Source organism: Perkinsus marinus (assembly GCF_000006405.1).
Source record: "Perkinsus marinus ATCC 50983 genomic scaffold scf_1104296963162, whole genome shotgun sequence".
Lineage (NCBI taxonomy): Eukaryota > Perkinsozoa > Perkinsida > Perkinsidae > Perkinsus > Perkinsus marinus.
In genome coordinates, this window is record NW_003205135.1 from 6,015 (window position 1) to 24,838 (window position 18,824).

At 45.7% G+C, this 18,824-nt stretch overlaps 5 protein-coding genes across 5 annotated transcripts in view; 1 reads left to right on the plus strand and 4 right to left on the minus strand.

Annotated features, from left to right (window-relative positions):
• Positions 1 to 2,124: 2,124 nt before the first annotated feature.
• On the minus strand, positions 2,125 to 2,596 carry Pmar_PMAR018397 (hypothetical protein; the record flags this gene model as incomplete). Its single annotated transcript, XM_002771280.1, has 2 exons — positions 2,125 to 2,271; positions 2,480 to 2,596. The coding sequence occupies 2 exons, from the start codon at positions 2,594 to 2,596 to the stop codon at positions 2,125 to 2,127; spliced, it is 264 nt and encodes an 87-aa protein (XP_002771326.1).
• Positions 2,597 to 4,286: 1,690 nt separating this feature from the next.
• Pmar_PMAR018398 (hypothetical protein) lies at positions 4,287 to 5,485 on the minus strand. The gene has a single exon (XM_002771281.1). It carries the CDS (start codon positions 5,460 to 5,462, stop codon positions 4,740 to 4,742), a length of 723 nt encoding a protein of 240 aa, XP_002771327.1. The 5' UTR covers positions 5,463 to 5,485; the 3' UTR covers positions 4,287 to 4,739.
• A 1,312-nt stretch (positions 5,486 to 6,797) lies between these two features.
• Pmar_PMAR018399 (hypothetical protein) lies at positions 6,798 to 7,994 on the minus strand (the record flags this gene model as incomplete). Its single annotated transcript, XM_002771282.1, has 3 exons — positions 6,798 to 6,851; positions 7,307 to 7,547; positions 7,963 to 7,994. 3 exons carry the CDS (start codon positions 7,992 to 7,994, stop codon positions 6,798 to 6,800), a joined length of 327 nt encoding a protein of 108 aa, XP_002771328.1.
• A 5,205-nt stretch (positions 7,995 to 13,199) lies between these two features.
• On the minus strand, positions 13,200 to 13,484 carry Pmar_PMAR018400 (hypothetical protein; the record flags this gene model as incomplete). Its single annotated transcript, XM_002771283.1, has 2 exons — positions 13,200 to 13,277; positions 13,329 to 13,484. 2 exons carry the CDS (start codon positions 13,482 to 13,484, stop codon positions 13,200 to 13,202), a joined length of 234 nt encoding a protein of 77 aa, XP_002771329.1.
• Positions 13,485 to 16,954: 3,470 nt separating this feature from the next.
• Pmar_PMAR018401 (Xaa-Pro aminopeptidase, putative) overlaps positions 16,955 to 18,824 on the plus strand; it is a gene marked incomplete at both ends in the record, with an annotated part of 6,675 nt that continues 4,805 nt past the window's right edge. The window contains 3 exons of the mRNA XM_002771284.1: positions 16,955 to 17,073; positions 17,214 to 17,416; positions 18,264 to 18,425. Coding sequence (XP_002771330.1) covers positions 16,955 to 17,073; positions 17,214 to 17,416; positions 18,264 to 18,425 — 484 coding nt within the window. The remainder of the gene's footprint in view (positions 17,074 to 17,213; positions 17,417 to 18,263; positions 18,426 to 18,824) is intronic.

The following is an 18,824-nucleotide window of genomic DNA, read 5'->3' on the forward strand; positions in this document are numbered from 1 at the left end:
ACGCCAACGGTACGCCCGCGGCATCATTATCACTACAGAGATTGGGCATATGACTGACATAGCGAGGATATGTTAATGCGGAGCACCTCAGCGGTGTTGCTCGAAAAAGGACACAATTCATGAGCAGTAAGGAACAATTCGTGAGATACCGTGTGTTCCGTTCATGTAACAACACATTGTGCTGAACACAAGGATTTGAGTATAAACCCTCTCTTGCACGTGAGTACAAGCCACAGCCGAGTAGAATTGAGGTTATACAGTTAACTCGGCTCTGATCAGGGACTCTGTTTCGGGATGGTAGTCGCGCCGGTTTTACAAGAAAAACTCATCCATCGCCCACAAATGAAGAAATTCGGTTGTCATCCTTTTTTCCGCACAAAATTTACTCGGCGCCGCACAATTTTTTTCTGTCGGCAAAAAATTTTCACTGGGAAAATTGGCAACGGGAAAATTGTTGCTATTCCGGAAAATCCTGCAAATAGTTGATCGTTGGTGAGTCCACTCAGTCTCCATCAGAGGAACAGGACCAACTATAAGCTCCTGTGTGATGAGGCACTCGAAAGAGTCCTCAAGGCTCCTCAGCAAGTTCCTCGGCATCTACCGTACGACTTCGAACGATTTCCCAAACTTCAACAAGATTTAGATACTTTCTGATAGTGGATACTGTGTGACTCCAACTGACTTCGGTAGAGCGAAGAAAAAGTTTTGGTCTCTCATATTACTCACCATGAAGATACTGGAACTCTCAATTTCCCTAAAATGAAAGCTCTAGCCTCCGAGTTGTGGCAGGCGCGTGTAGACTCACGTGTGCCACCTGGGCACTGCGGAGGATGACACGCAAGGTACACTAAGGACACTCAGGATATTAAGCTTCTGTCGTAAGCCACGGAGGCTTGCTACCTGGAGTTACCCTAGGACCTACATCGGAGACCTCGGTTAAAAAAATATCACGCTTAACACATATACTACTCCAGGTTGTCAAGACAGTCTGGCTTGTGTGAATAGCTTGGCAGCTTGAAGGACTCAGGTTATCCCCTTGTGCCCACAGCGATTGTGTCAATCGCTGTCCCAAACCAGGTTTCGCCAAAAGACAACTCCCTGGCACGGTTTCAACGGTTGAAACCGGTTGCATTTCCTGAACGTCAGCAAGTCGCGTATAAACGAGGTGTCGGATATAAACCGATGTGTGTCGAATTCTTCAAGATCTAAGGATGGACTCCGAAGTTTTCAAGAAATAGCTTTCTCAGTTGATAGATTTGCCGGACGTTGTGTTGTCAGCGATATGCGCGTACAGTACGCGGCGTACTAATCGATTCGATGTTCGAGACATCGTGGTTTATTATCCTGCGAGGGTAGCATGACCTTAGAGAATCATTCCAACCTGACCTCCAGCATACGACACGGCAAGTAGGGGCACAGAAGGTTCTCCTTCTGTGCGAACTCAAACACAAGTTGTGTTACACAACAATATGCAAGATGTGGGAGGTGCATTGGTAATGTCGATACTCGCTCGACGCCGTGCTTTTCTTCTTTCCGCTATTGGGTTTCTAGCTATCGGGTACTACCCAATGGGTAGCTTCTGACCAAGGAATTCCCTAAGTAAATTTTCCTCCGATTGCGCGAAGAATGCGAGGCCCGCACTTTTTGAAGTTCAAGTTACTAACTTAGACAGCGACTCACTACCAGCGAGTTGCCATTCTAATAGACTATCTAACCGTTAACCTCGCATAGTGCGAACCGCAATACTAGTATAATCTACCGTCACTAGAAATGATTTAGACCTAAAAATACAATCACCTAGTGACCCCGTGGCCTTCCAACAAGAGCTGCAAAACATTTACAGTAGGCTCGACTCGCAGCGAATTCGATGCTTGAATCCTTCGGGGATCAAGTTCTGGATTTCGCTACTGGACTATTCAGGCTCGGAGCATCATCTTCAGTCACCGTCCTGGCGATAGTATCAATATACTGCTCGGAGCAGAGCCAGGATATGGCAATTCCAGCCTTGCCAGGGGGAAGGTTGGGTTCTGCCAGTAGTACTAGTAGTAGTGCCCAAGTTGAGCATTAGGATCACGTTGAGCGTGATAACAGAGCTAGGCTGACTGTATATGGGTAGGATCTCATTCACTGCCAGGATCCAGTACCGATTCCTATGTCCACAGTAGCGATATTCTCGTCAGCGTGTTCTCTTGGATCCACGCCGAGGTCGCAGATCGCATTCGAGTATCCTATGTCTGAGCTCTCGTAGTTCGATCTAGCAAGTAGCGGTACCTGAAAAACAACGCTGAACTTTACGCCACACAACCTAAGTCGAGTAGCTCAGAGTCTGTAACAGTAAACACGAACACTGCCTCCAATGGAGAAGGTGACTTCGAGGAAAACTCTCTATCGCAGACAGCACTGATGTCCCCGGTAATTTGCTCAGTACTACAGTCACGGCAGCTAAGGACTAAAGATTGTGAAAGTCGCACACACTTACAACAAGGATGAGCTTATTGGGATTCAAGCCAGCTTTGACGGCATTCTTGATCAGGTCTTCGGCGAAACGATCCGTATTGAAGGCTTCTACCTCCTTCTGAAAAACTGGCCACAACATAATAACGGCACTATCGACCATCTCTGCTATTCCATTCATTCTCTGCCAGTCACTTGGTAAGATGGATAGCCTAGCATGCAGGAATAACGGTTGGAGCTAGTGACCAGAACATGGCCCATGTTTCATGGATTCCCATGCACCGAGTTACTTGCTGACTCACTTCAAGCATGCCCGTACGTTGAGCTCCTTGATTGCCTCAATGAGCTCCTTAAAAAGTGGGTATTCACTGGGATCAGTTGATAACTGTAAACCCACTTGAAAACCGTCAACAGGATAATCTTTCAGGAATTTGCTGGCACTCTTCAAGAAAGTAGCTTTATCAAGGGTCTTGGGCAAATAGAACCGCGTGTCAGCAAATATCTCTCCCGCCGAGCTGAAAGCTATTCGCGCCAGATTTGAGAAGGTAGCTGAAATAGTAATCCCAAGTATAGTTGACAGCCGGGAGCGTGTGGTCAAAGCTTTCGGGGGCTTCTTTAATATTCCCCTAGTTACCTGCCTCCCCACAAGCGCGATAACTTGAGGTCACTATGGCGCAGTTCTACTATGCCGATACAGTGCGAAATACTGATAGAATGCTCGAACAAGTGAGGGGAGATCAACTTGATCTGATCAAGTGAAGTACGCGCGCTGATAAAACAAATTCGTTAGCTCTTAGGTATATGCAATCGGGTCACGGTAGTCACGTGCCGAGGAAACAGGCACCTCATGAGCCGATTGATGTGACGAACTTGATCATCAACCGTGGGGATAGTCTAGACAGTTCCCGCCCAGTTGAGGAAGCCGCACATTTTCTACAACCACAGAGCTCGAGTGAGCACAGCAGGAGGCAGACCGAACCGCCAGCCGGGACCCGCTTCCGCGAAGCGGGCTGATAAGATTTCAGTTGACTCAACAACACCTGGAATGGGCATGGTCGGGGTCGAGGTTTCTCCATGAAATGTATTTGGTAACAATAGTGAATGATGACCTTGTTGCTGATACACAAACGGAGTGATGGTCCATCACTGATGGTATTAATGATATTTCTTCTGAGTGGACACTCCCCGCTAGTAATAATGTCGTGAATGTCTCGCAGGATGACAAGAACGCTCGGTAGATGATCTAACCTTGAACTCGATCAAAAATGCCAAAAACGAGCCATTTTTGATCTACTCGTGAGCCATATTTTGGGCGGCAGGCTGCCGCCGGCAGCGTGGTGGAAGGATTTTCCCTGCGGCGTTCCTTTCGAAGTCATAGCCTCCGACGATGAGTCGCCGACAGTGAGTCTCCGTGCAGTCCTGCCAGAACTGTCCTGGGTTACCCAGTACTACTAGGGGAAGAATAGTGGTTATTATTCTCGAGAAGGTTTATCATACTTTCTTTCCGGGAATTCCCGCTAGGGAAGAGTTGCATTTGTCGCTGATGGGTTACACTGCCGCAGCATGCATTGGTACGACTACAGACATACAAATCTCCACGTTTCACGTGACGGTCACAATGGTTTCACGAGATCCCAAGGGTTTCCAGGATGGATTAAGATGGGTCTTGAAATGATTCGAAGTCCTCAAACAGAAAGGTGCACGATGAGATGATCCGTTGGAGCACTCTCGGTCGGTCGGAGTAGCTCCGGCCGACCGAGTCGCAGCGTGAGAAGCCGAGTTGGTCTAGTAAGTGGCCTTCATATCTAAACGCAACAACATCCGCAGAATTCAAGGGAAAGAAAACGTAGCATATTGCTCTAGAGTCTAGACCCATCCCACAACCGGCCGCTCGATTTCGTCATTGGCAAGGTGATGAGCCAAAGCTTTCACTCTTGATCGCTACTCGAGCCACAACGAGGCTTGCAAGAGTGTGCTCGTGGAAAAACGTTGGATACCTCGCATATCAATGCACAGACTTGCATACGATATTATCGTAACGATAAGCGACGAACAGCAGGCTCTTGCGCACGACATTAACGCGATATTGGACCAAGATATGAAAAAATGGAAAATGAAAATGAATAAATGGTAAATAGATGGATACGGTAGTGAGAATGACCCGAAATCATCACATTGTTCAAGACTCTTGAATCAAGAGATATGTACAGTTCGTGAGGCACCAGCATCAGAGCTCACCGACGTCGCCACGCCGGCTAGGCATAGAATCATGATGCTGCGTAGATTCACAGTATATTCACGTTCTGTAGATTGCCGCGGATCACATATTTGGTGTAATCTTCTAGCATAGGAGAAAAGTCAAAAAATTCGTACTTAACCAAGTAGTACCAGCCACCTCTCACCCTTTTTATGAGGATTTGTTGTGAGCTGTAAAACTCAGAATAGGGCACATTAGAGGAGCATTTGTGACTGACTCTCAGGCCCAATCCGTCGCTCTGCGCTCCACCAATTAGACTATCCCACGAGCTCCAAACGCTCACGTTACGAGGGAGGGTACCAAAGTCGATAGTCGGAACTCGGAAAAACACAAATACACGATCTGGACCGTAGGAGTTCTTGCCTGGAGCTGGGTTCCACCAGAAGTCTCTGGTTTCATCACCGACACTCAGGTGAGCCCAACCATCCGTTACCACTAAGATATCGGGCTCTCTGGTTCTAGTCGGGCTGGACACAGTGAAGTTTACTGACATGCTGCCATAATGCCCAGGCCTGTTAGTGTTGAGTATGATCCCGGCAACTTCTGTATAACTCCCATCGGTTGTGTAGCTCTCCATGCTGTAAATGCAGGAAGGCGCTAGCATATCGGTAATGTTGCTCCCCTCCCCTGGACCAGGACCTCCATAACAACCCGGTGGATAGTCAGCAGTAATCTTCAGAGGGGCATCAAGTACTCCTAGGGCTGCTTCCATCACAGTGGCAAACAAGAGGGAGCCGTAAGCAGATGGCATCACGAATAAGATTTAACCTGAAGAGTTTGTTGATGGGAATCCGAAGAGTCGAACGGATACACGTTTATCTTCACGCCAACGGCACGCCCGCGGCATCACTACAGAGATTGGGCATATGACTGACATCGCGAAGATATGTTAATGCGGAGCATCTCAGCGGTGTTGCTCGAAAAAGGAGACAATTCATGAGCAGTAAGGAACAATTCGTGAGATACCGTGTGTTCCGTTCATGTAACAACACATTGTGCTGAACACAAGGATTTGAGTATAAACCCTCTCTTGCACGTGAGTACAAGCCACAGCCGAGTAGAATTGAGGTTATACAGTAAACTCGGCTCTGATCAGGGACTCTGTTTCGGGATGGTTGTCGCGCCGGTTTTACAAGAAAAACTCATCCATCGCCCACAAATGAAGAAATTCGGTTGTCATCCTTTTTTCCGCACAAAATTTACTCGGCGCCGCACAATTTTTTTCTGTCGGCAAAAAATTTTCACTGGGAAAATTGGCAACGGGAAAATTGTTGCTATTCCGGAAAATCCTGCGAGTAGTTGATCGTTGGTGAGTCCACTCAGTCTCCATCAGAGGAACAGGACCAACCATAAGCTCCTGTGTGATGAGGCACTCGAAAGAGTCCTCAAGGCTCCTCAGCAAGTTCCTCGGCATCTACCGTACGACTTCGAACGATTTCCCAAACTTCAATAAGATTTAGATACTTGCTGATAGTGGATACTGTGTGACTCCAACTGACTTCGGTAGAGCGAAGAAAAAGTTTTGGTCTTTCATATTACTCACCATGAAGATACTGGAACTCTCAATTTCCCTAAAATGAAAGCTCTAGCCTCCGAGTTGTGGCAGGGCGCGTGTAGACTCACGTGTGCCACCTGGGCACTGCGGAGGATGACACGCAAGGTACACTAAGGACACTCGGGATATTAAGCTTCTGTCGTAAGCCACGGAGGCTTGCTACCTGGAGTTACCCTAGGACCTACATCGGAGACCTCGGTTAAAAAAATATCACGTTTAACACATATACTACTCCAGGTTGTCAAGACAGTCTGGCTTGTGTGAATAGCTTGGCAGCTTGAAGGACTCCGGTTGTCCCTTGTGCCGGCAGCGATTGTGGCAATCGCTGTCCCAAACCAGGCTTCGCCGAAAGACAACTCTCTGGCACGGTTTCAACCGCGGAGAAGCTACGCTTTTCCTAAGCAGGAAAACGCTGCGTATATGTTTGTGCCAATTCAAAGTGAGGTCAACTATGAACACAACAATCCTGATCCTACGCTAGAAAACTACTATGATCTTCGATACCTCTCGTTTTAGTCTCTACTCCTACTACTACTGCTGCCTTCTCTCATACGTGACTTGGACTCCTTCCTCGGCGATGATCGGCTATACGACCTCGACGAAGAAGACGACGACGACGACCGGCTCGAACTCGGGTGCCAACGATCACGACTATAGCTTCTAGGCCGACGTTCTCTAAACCTTCTAGGTCTTCTCCATGATCTCCCACGGACTTCGTCACGAATACGACTCATCACGATCGAACTAGGGTTGCGGCAGTCGTTTCGTATGAGGAGATCCGGTCCGAATACGCGAGACAGCTGATCCTGTCTCAGCTCCCTCAATCTGTCCTCACATTCCGCATCAAGCCTATATTTATCGCACATGTCAGAAACCGAGATTCGATGATAGGGACTTCTCGATCTGGAAAGCGATCTCGAATCCCTTCGCCGAGATCGATTCTCACGCTCTCTTCCTCGGCGTCTATACGCCATATCGTCCTCTTTCCTCTGGACCACCCTCTTCACTCGAATGCCAACATACTTCTGAGGAATTCTCACCTCCTCACGCGATCTCACATCCCTATTAATCGAGTCAACCGCCTCATAAAGCACATCTTCTAGGAACCTCCTGCCCGATCGATTCAACACTGAATTCAGCAATCGCATAGTCAAAGAGTCCTCCAGGAAATCTCCCACTTCAACAATACGTTGCTCCTTCACAGCGTCCTCCACTGCCTTTTCAATGACCCTATCGCCCATTCGAGTACCGCCGGCCTCTTTCCTCGCCTTAGGTTTAGTTCTGTCAACATCGCTTACGTCACTGCTAGATTGCGATCTAGCACGAACCTTTCCATCGTTGTTATCACGGCGACTCCTTGATCTCGATACGGATCGATTACGTTGAGGAGAATCGTTTCGATCCGCTGATTTGCCATCTCTGAAATCCGATTTCCTTCGCTCGGCAGGGTCGGACTCAGACCTCGAATGACTCCTAGAGGCTTCTGATCGACGTCCCCGACTGCTACTGCTTCTACTACGGCTCCTGCTACTCGCCATTGCAAAAATAAAAACAGGGACAGAGGAGTGCTGAAATCAATATTAGAATATATGTTCGCTCTCCTCAGCTAAGCTCAAGACTCTTGAGTCAGCTTTACACCCTCAATACCTACTTAACACTTATTAACCTTTTACCATACGATAACTTTGTATCGTACACTTTTTTCTCACTAGCACGTTCAGTTTTCATGGAGATTTCTACCACTGAACATGCGCCGACGTACACTGTGGCAAGAACTCACGACATTCACTGTGATGTGAAGTATAGTTCCCTATAGAAGTTTACATGCGAATTCGGGTAGAAGTGTACAGAAACTAATAAGAACTTCCCAAAATTTCCTAGAATTTTCATATTATCACCAACACATGTAGTTGACCATGTGCACACTTTCCTACACCAGCCGAGATACGGAAGTGATGAGAAAGTTTATAAACTTCGACGGACCGACCTGCACAGAGGCTCATAGAAAAGAATCTCCGTGGAACAAATTTGAACATCGATCTCGAGTTTGCTCTCCCCCAAGCAAAACAAATAACGATTATTCCAAGACTCATAAGAATGCCTACTTCCACCATAAAATCATAAGTATCCAAGGTCGCTGCGGTAAAGATACAAAATAGGTCCAAGTCGCATTTGCTCCCAGTTTGAACCTACTATACTATTCCCGCCCTACCCAAGCCGTCCTCCATATTCCTGCAATCACGATGAAGATGAATACTACCGTCCCCGAACATCCCCTATAGCTGGTCCTTGCTCATCATCACCAACAACACCGTACTTCACAACCAACTACGCTACGACTACTTTTCTAGACAGCGATCGAAGCCTCGACGACACTCCCTCCTCAGCCTGACTTCACTCTGGTCGCTACCAGTCGCTGCCCATCGCCTCTGATACTCGGTGACTCCGCATCGCACTATCCACTTATACTCCTTCTGTCGCTGCTCCTACTACGGCTACTGCTGGTCGTGGATAAAACCTGGTGACTCTGTCTAGAAGTTCGACTCCTATTCAGTCGGAACATCTCAACACACGAATACATGAACGATTATGAGCGATATATTCCGACAAAAACGTACCAAAGTGAATGTGCGCGTTATATCCGAGCTGAACACTACGACTCAACCCCTTCACATGGACGATTATTACCCCAAGTTCTAGAGATCCCGGGTTCGAACCTAGGACAGGTCACAGAGTTCGCAGGAACCCAACACGAGTTCTGCTCGGTCAAAGTCATATAAGGTTTGTAAGAAAAGTAGACATCTGCGCCCGAGCACAGTAAAAAACTTGTTCAGAAAGTCCTACACGAGGATCGAACCTGGATCGCCAGCATGAGAGTCAATCGCTCTTCTCGATGGCCTGCTCAGCTCCACTCTTATTCATTCCTTCTTTACTGTCAACTATGCGATCGATGATAATACTAATACTCGGCACCCCTAAAGAAAACCATATACGTACCGTATTTCGGCTAAAATGATCCAAATAAACGCGGCCTACGAGAACGAGCAAACATACTTGATGACGCATTTTCACGTCGGAAAATCCGAGACGCCTCTAATCCACGACAAATATGAAGAGCGAAAAAATCCAAGAGCGTTTAATTCGTACATACAATGCGGACCAGATAGTATGTATGCATATGTAGATTTTCGAGACGGCTGAGTTCTTCAATTTGAGACTAGTACGACTATAGACTACGTAACGCTTCTAAAACGTTGGTGTCAATCGATTCACGTTGTTATCAAAGTTGACTTTCGAGCTCAGTTTGTCATCGAAAATACTACTTTACATAACGGTTTGGTGGTTCACACTGTGAAATGCCTCCAAAAATGGCATACAGCAACGATAATCATACTAGAAGCGAGAATCAAACTAAAATCTGTCTCGCGCGAGTACGGAACAGCCTAGCTAGCAACGCGAAGGCTGATACCGCAAGAACACTCTGGAAGATCATTAATCTCTGTCAACGGCAATTCTATGTATCGACTATTCGAAGCGAAAGTGGAAATATGCGGAGTGTACTGAAACGCTCCAAGACAAAACGAAAATAACAAAATTATTCTCCACAGTGGGTCTAATCATATATCGGCTATCATATATCATATATCATATATAGAGCGTAATGCTTGGTTGAAGCTCCTTCCCTTCAACAGGCACAAGTTCGAATCCCCCATCTACCATGTTCCTCGCCAACTTGTCCCCCAGGGTAGTCAGGTCTGACCATAACGATGTCAGTCCTAATTTTGACTATCTTCCCAATCCCTGCTGACTCTGTTGCAGTAGCAGCAGCCACTGCATGAGTGATAGCCGCCGCCAGACCAGTCACTTCTAGGTGATCTACTGGTGCCTTGGCGCTTAGCTCACCCTTGGCCTGATACGAAAACTAAGGCAACCACGATATACACCCAAAACAGCAGTCGACGATACTATATATGTTGTTCATAGTAGTAGCAGACACGAAAAAGGTTATTTTCAAGAAATATATCGGGTCTTAAAGACCAAGAGCTGAAAAAATGGTCAAAATTCAATTCGTCAATGGAGATCAAAATGACGCTGATATGCGAAATGTGGTAACTAAGTGTGTATAGCGTTCAGTCGATGTGTACCGGCATGCCATTGAGGAAGTTCTGGACGGCTCGGATATAGAAATTGGCAGAGTGCTTCGACGTACAGCGTATGACAGGCCTAAGGGGATCACCAATAGAGCGGAAAGTATACTCAATCGAAACGCACGAGGCATTCCTCTGCTAAGGACCACCCTCGCTTACGTATCAGTGTCGACGGAAGTCATTTCCCTGCGAGTTTTGCCGACTAGAGTTAGTAGAGAATGAGAAAACGGCGACTCTTGCAGCCTTGCTATCTTGAAATATCTCAATGCGTAGATCTACAGCAGCTAAAAACTTACTGGCGCTATGACATGGAAAACCGAAACTAACTCGCCACAGAGTCACAAGGCTCGTGTTCGGGTTTCATGTTTAGGTTTTCCTCCCGCATACCCGTATTCGTGGGATTTTACTTTGTCGTAGGTGGCGTTCGTTCCGGAGCGTGTGCCGCATGTGATGTCATTAACGGGCCTCTTTCATAGGAATAAGTATTGTGCCTTAAACTTGAGTAACGCCTTAAATATAGCTCAAGTAGCCGAGACTAAGTATTGCGCTTTGAACTTAAGTAACGCCTTAAATATAGCTCAAGTAGCCGAGACTAAGTATTGCGCTTTGAACTTAAGTAACGCCTTAAATATAGCTCAAGTAGCCGAGACTAAGTATTGCGCTTTGAACTTAAGTAACGCCTTAAATATAGCGCAAGTAGCCGAGAGTAGATATTGGGTTTTAAACTTAAGTAACGCCTTAAATATAGCTCAAGTAGCCGAGAGTGAGTAATGCGCTTTGAACTAAAGTATCGCCTTAAGTATACCTTGAGTAGCCTCAAGTCATCCCAGCATGTTGCTCCACTACTTGAGTAAACACATAAAGGCGCCCTAAGTTAGGAGTACTTTCGGCGCGCTAAGTTTTCATACGAATACTCGAGTATCTTCGAAAAGCATTTTACCACATACGCGAGCCTAGGGCGAGACCTGAGTATCTCTTAACATCAATCTAGGCGGAGTTGGCTCTACATTAACTGATATTTGAGCCCAGAAGTTATGCATAGAGAATTCTGCTCTCCCCTTTGGAGCTTCTCTCAGAGACAAGAAGTCGTTGAGACATACCCCCTCGGGGATCCGATTCTGGAGTAATGCTAGTCCCATATTGTCGCACAAGCTGCGTCGCTAGAACCGGGCACTGCTGCGAGCACAGTGACTGTGCTTGCAGTGCTTCACTCGAAACCCGCCCCCTACAACTATCTGGATGCAGTTCACCACCAGCGCATAGCGTTACCATTCCGGGAATGGTAACGCGGGAATGGCATTCCCGCCCCTCCCGATCGGGGGCTTCAGGATTATCGAATTTGATTTTGGATTTGGCGACAAACCCGTTCAAGTGGTGTGCTATTTTGCAGGAGGAGATCAAGCCTTGTGAAACTACGTAATATCTTCTCTCACCAGAATCGACAACTGTTTTCCTCGCAGTGTCGGTTCGGGTCCATCCAGCGGCAGTTCCGAGCTCGGCACGTGTTGCAGCTGTCTCGACCGCAGCCTTATTAGAGTGCAAGCAGCAGCTGATTGCATACACCTATGACGCTGTTGACGAGCTCAGTGGCTCTGGGACCGGGTGAGATGTTACCGTCACGTATAAATAATTTGGTGATAATAAAATGGCACTATGTTAGCAAGCCTTGACCATAGTAGCAGGTATCGTCAGATCATCGACTTCATCATTCGTTACAACGGCGATGAAAGAGACGAATAATTGCTCACTGGGCAACCTGTGACAGACCGCGTCTATAAGACGCGGTCGAACTGGCCAAAAATAATGGCAATAAGATAACCTTCCACATACGCGGGTGTAGGACCTACGTAGGTGTACAGCCTAGCATTAAAAGTTTTAACTTAAAACCCGAACTAAAATTTGCAGTTTTTTGTTTTAACTTGAAACAAAAAACTGCAAATTTTAGTAACAGAACTATGGGAGACTTCCAGGGAGACTACGACAGTCTGGTGAACTCTGTATGGTGAGGCTACTTGCGGATATACCTTGCTCTTCGTGAAGTTCGTACCACGTCGTATACGATCAGTCAACTGTCGGACCGACAGTGGCATGTACCTAGTAGGAACTACTTACCTAAGAGCATCACTTCTTGTAGTAAATGATGGGATGGTTTCGGCGTGGTTAAAGCTCCGATAGACAACGAATGGAGACCCTTACCAACAGTGAACTCAGGCATCTGGTTGAGTCACTCAGCTCGAGTGGCTCACATCGATTGGTAACATACGAAAAACATCTCAACTGTTTACTGATGCTATGATATTCACGACTGTTATTACGCGATGCTATCGTCCTCTTAAGTATCGCTCTGACTGTATTATCAGGAGACTGAGACAACTTTTCTCACCATGCAGTACTCCCACTGGGAGTTCAAGTTCCACGCTCGATGTGAGTATGGAAAGCCCTTATTCTCGCTCTAACGTGTCGGATCACTAGAATCTAGAGGCGAGGCTCCAGTAAGCGATGCTTGTTACTCGCGAGCCATTCAATTTTCGCTCATTCTTCGTTTGCCGACAGTTATTAGCTGTCAGTGGAGGGATCACACCGGTTTGGCCAGTGCACGATGAAGCTTAGAAGTATTTTCATATTCCTCGCAGGATACATGAACTATGCTCTTGCGGATGGTGTGTGCGGCCATGATTCTTTGTGTGACTCAAGTCATACCACAGCAGACTGCATTACTCGTCATTTCAACAACGACAACGACAACCATGACATGCCTCATTATTCTAAAGTCACTTCTCGAACTTCATTCAGACTCCTCGCCGTCATCGCTCTCTCCGGATTCGGGTAAGGCAGCCTTCACGTTCTGGCCTAGATTGTAAAGCTGAGGTAAGAAGCACTGAAATTGACGGAATGAACACCTGCTAGCATTTACCGTGGAGTCAGCACACAGCTCTGTGATCAACCAGTGTGCGGCTGTGGGCTCCTCTAAGTCACTTAAGCTCCTCTCCCCGTAAAGTGGACTGATGGGTTTGCGCTTGAGCGCGGCGCCAGCTAGACCGAAGTAAAGCTTCTCTAGTGCAAGCTTCATAATGTTCTTTGGCTTGAATATCCTGGACCGATGTCTCAGACGCGAGTGGTCCAGAGATCCGACTTCTATTTGATATTTCCCCAACTTTTCCTCTCCTTGCCAGTAAGGGAAAGCTAAATGGAAGTGCCTGAACGGTCGATCTGTGCCATCGGCTCGCTTCTTGACTCGCGTTTCTCGAGCTCGTGAGCAAACCCAACGGGCCCAGCATCTCCCCAATAGGAGTGCGGCGCTCCGCACGAGTATCCAATGGCATATGAGAAAATCCCCGCCACTTACGTTATGTTTTGCCTGGGGAGGATCTTTCGGGCAAGGTGGGGGAATACCTCGCCATTCCTGAACAGTACATTAGCTCTGACACAACTCCCGATGTAACCGATAACCTCACTCATTTTTTGCTAAGCATCTGAGCTGAGACAAGGCAAGTACACCATGGGGTTTTCTCTCTCCGGCTGATTTCGAAGGTACCATGCCAAAGATGGCATAGAGTCCAGATGACGATACTTTGTAATCTTCACGCGGGCCTTCAGGGCCTTCGTCAGCGGGCCCTTGAACCTGCATTAGCCTCATACTTGCAGCACCCTCTAGAAGGTCTTCCCTACCGTCAAGTCGCGCGGGATACCCGTGAACCACGATCCAAGTTGTCCCGCAATTTCCGTCCCTTTCTGAATGAGAATTCATTGACCGAGCCGAGGCGCGAATTGAGATAAACTCGGCTTCAAGAGTCTTACAGAAATTTTCTTCTCGCCGTTGCTGACCTTCACTGCGCCATTTGCGGGGACGTGTGGTATGCCCGGCACCAGTGAAGGCCTCGGATGGGCTATGCTCAAAGCCTGAACCATAAGCCAGACTTCATCGCGATGGATTCCAGGGTGAGCTCATAAGGATTGAGATAGCTGACAAGTTTGCTTACGTTACTAATGTCCTCTTGTGTGATGGGTGCAGTAGCGAGTCCACCATGCAGGACGAGGGCACAAGTCGCAGCACGAATCGCATAATTGACATTCATCATACTTTTATGACTAAAACAACTGACTGGATTTCCAGTTCACCCGAACAGAAGCTAAGTGGTATTATCACTTGAGTGAAATGATTTGGAAAGGTTTGCGTCTCGTCTGAGGAGACTGGAAGATGGTGGTTGCTCGAAAGGGCGAATCGCGGCGATTAAATCGCTCGGGGCGATCGATCCTGACAATCCGAGCGGCGTTATTCGAGCCCCTAGTATGCTGCTCGCACTCCTTTATACATGATCGTTGGTAACGATTCGTTATTCATGATCTGTTGAGCTGAAGGATTCAGTAAACCTGGAGGAGGCTATGTTGGAAACACCCAATGGAAGTAACATGTGTCGGCGTCATGTCTTCTCTGAGGAGACTCCTCGTCGTGACGAGCCCGCGATTGCAAATCAGGACACGCTCGAAGCGTGTCGATTCCGAGTAGGCTCGTGATGAGACTGAAAACGCCTTGGCAGGAGTTAGTTCTAGATTAAGAACCCATGGGTTTCCTCGGCTGCATATTATACTGAGTGTCCATCACAATTTTCTGCGTTTTCTTTACCGCTAATTGCGGCAGTGTTGAAGTATATGTTCGCTTTTCTCAGCTAAGCTTTGGAGTCTACTCACTCATTCGAGGAGCTCATACATTAATCCTGGTAGAAGTTCCCAGGAACTAACAAGATTCTCTCCCAAAATTTTCACCAACACATAGTTGACCATGTGCGTATCCCCACACGGATTTGCGGAACTGCGAGTCCGAATTGAGAACCTCGCTGATTTGCTCGTCAGAGTTCTGGGCCTTTTGCTTCACCAGTGTTATGGGAGTAGACTGATAGCCTATTATTAAACTCCTGATATTCTACCTATCAGTGATAGCTAGAATATCAGGAGTTTAATAATCGAGTTAATGAAATGACAACTAACATGGATATTCGTATTGGGACTGAGTGATAGTAGTTTTGACTATACGACAATGAACCGAACATAGCGAATTGTGATCGTAAAAAGCACTCGTGTTAGTAATCAACGTTTTTCAAGACGGATAGTGTCAAGTTGACAAGTAACAACGTTAACAGTTAACACTGTCAACATTTCGATCAAGATAATACAATCTCGAAACGAGATCTAGTTTGTTAGGATTAGATAACTCAACAAGAGTTATTAACAAGTAGTTCATAACTGATGATCAATACAGTAATCATAAAGTATACTCTAGGCTAGCAAGGGAGACAAGTATCACAAGAATCTAAAATTACAGGAGACACTTGTGTACAATATTTTCTCACATAGTTCTTCCGAGCGTTGACGCGCATAAGTGATATTGTATTAGAAGCGTCTCAGAATGCTCAACGCAGTAGAGGAGACGCTGAAGGGAATGAGACTAAGGAAAAACTATATATACTCAATTGGAGTACAGTTCGATTTGGTTCCGGGTTCGATCCACGGCGCGAGCATTTTCTGCAATATACCGTGCGCGTGCGTGCATTTTAATGTTACGAAAAATATGCACAGTCATCAACCACATGTGTTGGTGATGAGAATATGAAAATTCGGTGGGAATTTCAGGATCCTTTGTTCGTTTGTGGACATTTTACTTGAAAATTCGTACGTAAAGCCCTATAGCTGAGGAAAGCGGCGAACATATATTTCACTACTGCTCACTAGGGTAGAAATATATGCTCCCTTTCCTCAGCTGAGCTCAGGAGTTTCCCTGAAACTAAGTATACTTACGAATGCATGTAGAAATATATAGGAATCAATTCCCGAAATTCCCTCACAATTTTCATATTGTCATCACCAACATATGTTGTTGACCATGTGCATATTTCTCTACACTGTTGAGCTTTGGAAAACACCATTGAGTACAGATTACGTTCCACTACTTTTGGACATCATCGAACACTTTTCGGGATAGTCACAATTTGATATTAATATTAAGTAGCTTCGCTCCGCTAAGCCCAAGTTCTTATTGATATTAGATTTCAACTAAAGAATGTTAAATTTCGAGATGATCTCAATCTTGAACTGGCGAGGAATACCTTTTATGGAACAGAAAATGCAGGGCGACTCGCTGTAATTTTAGATATCATAAAATATCGTATTTTCCACTAGCGTTGAAGTAGGAATATATGTTCGCTGACATCCTCAGCTGAGCTTAGGAGTTCACACACGATTACAGTCAGGAGTGTACAAAAACCGATGAAAATTTCTTCCAAAATTTCCTCTTAGAATATTCATATTGTCATCACCAACACATGCAGTTCACTACCATCTGTTTCACAGTTGATGTTATCTCGCACATGTCGCGCATGGTACCATTCGAGTCGCTATGTTATTGACAATTGCGGAATAAATACGAGAATGTGAATATTTCACGCACGATTATATACAAGCTTACTACCATCTGCTTCACAGTTGATGTTATCTCGTACGCTTTTACGGTCCTTTTCCGTAGCGTCATATAATCGTCTTATAAACATGTCGCGCGTGGTACCACTCGAGACTCTGTCGGATAGACTCCTCAAATTCCGTAAAGTGATGGAGGAGAAGCAATTCGGTGCTTATATAGTTCGCCACGATGACGCCCATCAGTCGGAGTAAGTTGACTCATAATGATCGTTTGGAAATTTTGGGAAATTTTGAGAAATTTTACGCAAATTCGTAAGTAAATTTTCACGATATAGTGAGAAAACTCCTGATCTCAAAAAGTTGTTGAGAGTGTGGTATGAATTTTCAGATACATCGCTGCTTGTGATGAACGCGTAGCATACCTCTCTGGTTTTGATGGTTCTGCAGGAACATGTGTTGTTACCCCAACACACGCTCTTCTGTGGACCGATGGGAGATATTTTTTGCAAGCTCAAAATCAATTCGGCAAGGAGTGGTATCTGATGAAGGATCGCGAACCTAACACTCCGACAGTAAAAGACTGGCTGCTTAGTAAGAACAGCATATGGAATCTACGATGTTAGTAGTACTAACATGAGAGCTTCGATACGATCGTGTTATTATGGAGTTTTACACGGTTTGTGTGAAGTGGCGTCGTAAAACTCGGTGAAAAACGCGATATTCGCGACCTGTAGTAGTCGTGAAATATGTTTTTCACTAGTGTTTTTCATATCACTAGGGTGATGAAACTCCAAAATATATCGCGTATCACTGTATATCGATGGAGCTTCACGACCCGTTTTACGCGAAGTGGCGTAATACTCGGTGAAAAACCCGATATGCAGTAGTCGTGAGATATGTTTTCACTAGTGTTTTTCATATCACTAGGGTGGTGAAACTCCGTTATGAATCTTGCATCAGTGCATATCACTACAATTAGTGGAGTTTCACTCTAGTGATATGAAGAACACTGGTGAAAAATATATTTCACATTTAACAATTGCATCATCGGTGTTCGCGGAAACATATACGTCTTATAATATACGTGGAGTATTACACCACTTCACGTCAAACGGGCGAATGAGTTTCCCATGTAAATGTCATCACATCAGGAACATCATTTTGGTATTTTTTTTGCAAAATTAGGAGTGCTGTTGTCACCACACATGGTTTCTCTTCTGTGAAGTAAATGAGCGTTTTTGAATTGCCGAAATCAAACAGTGTGGGAAAAAATATGAAAATTCTGGGAGAAAATTTTTGGAAAATTTCTGTATAATTTCTGTATATTTCTGCCAGAATTCGTATGTAAATTTCTATAACTAGCTTTGGAAACTCCTGAGCTCAGCTGAGGAAGGCGAGCATATATTTCTACTCCAACACTGAATTTTTCTTTTTTCAGAGAATGCAAAAGATGTGACTGTCGGTGTCGACCCAGCGGTCACCTCAATAGCAAGTTATATGGATTACACGAAAAGTGGTTTGAAAATCGCGATGGAAGAACAGAATTTGGTGGATGCAATCTGGGATGATGATAAAGAGTACCCTAGGCCTAAGTCTGGCAGTGATCCTGTAATAAGGAGTTTTACGCGTTTTACGTGAAGTGGTATAAAACTCGGTGAAAAACGCGATATTCGCAGTGATATGCAGTAGTCGTTAAATATAGTAGTTTTTTTATACCACGCGTTTTACGTGAAGTGGCGTAATAGTACTCGGTGAAAAACGCGATATGTACAGTGATATGCAGTAGTCGTGAAATATAGTAGTGTTTTTATACCACGCGTTTTACGTGAAGTGGCGTGATAATACTCGGTGAAAAACGCGCGATATTCGCGGTGATATGCAGTCGTGGTGAAATATAGTATTGTTTTTGATATCACTAGGGTGGTGAAACTCCACTGTAGTTGTAGACTACAACGTAAGTAGTATATGGAAGAGATGAGGAAATGTTTGATAATTTGAA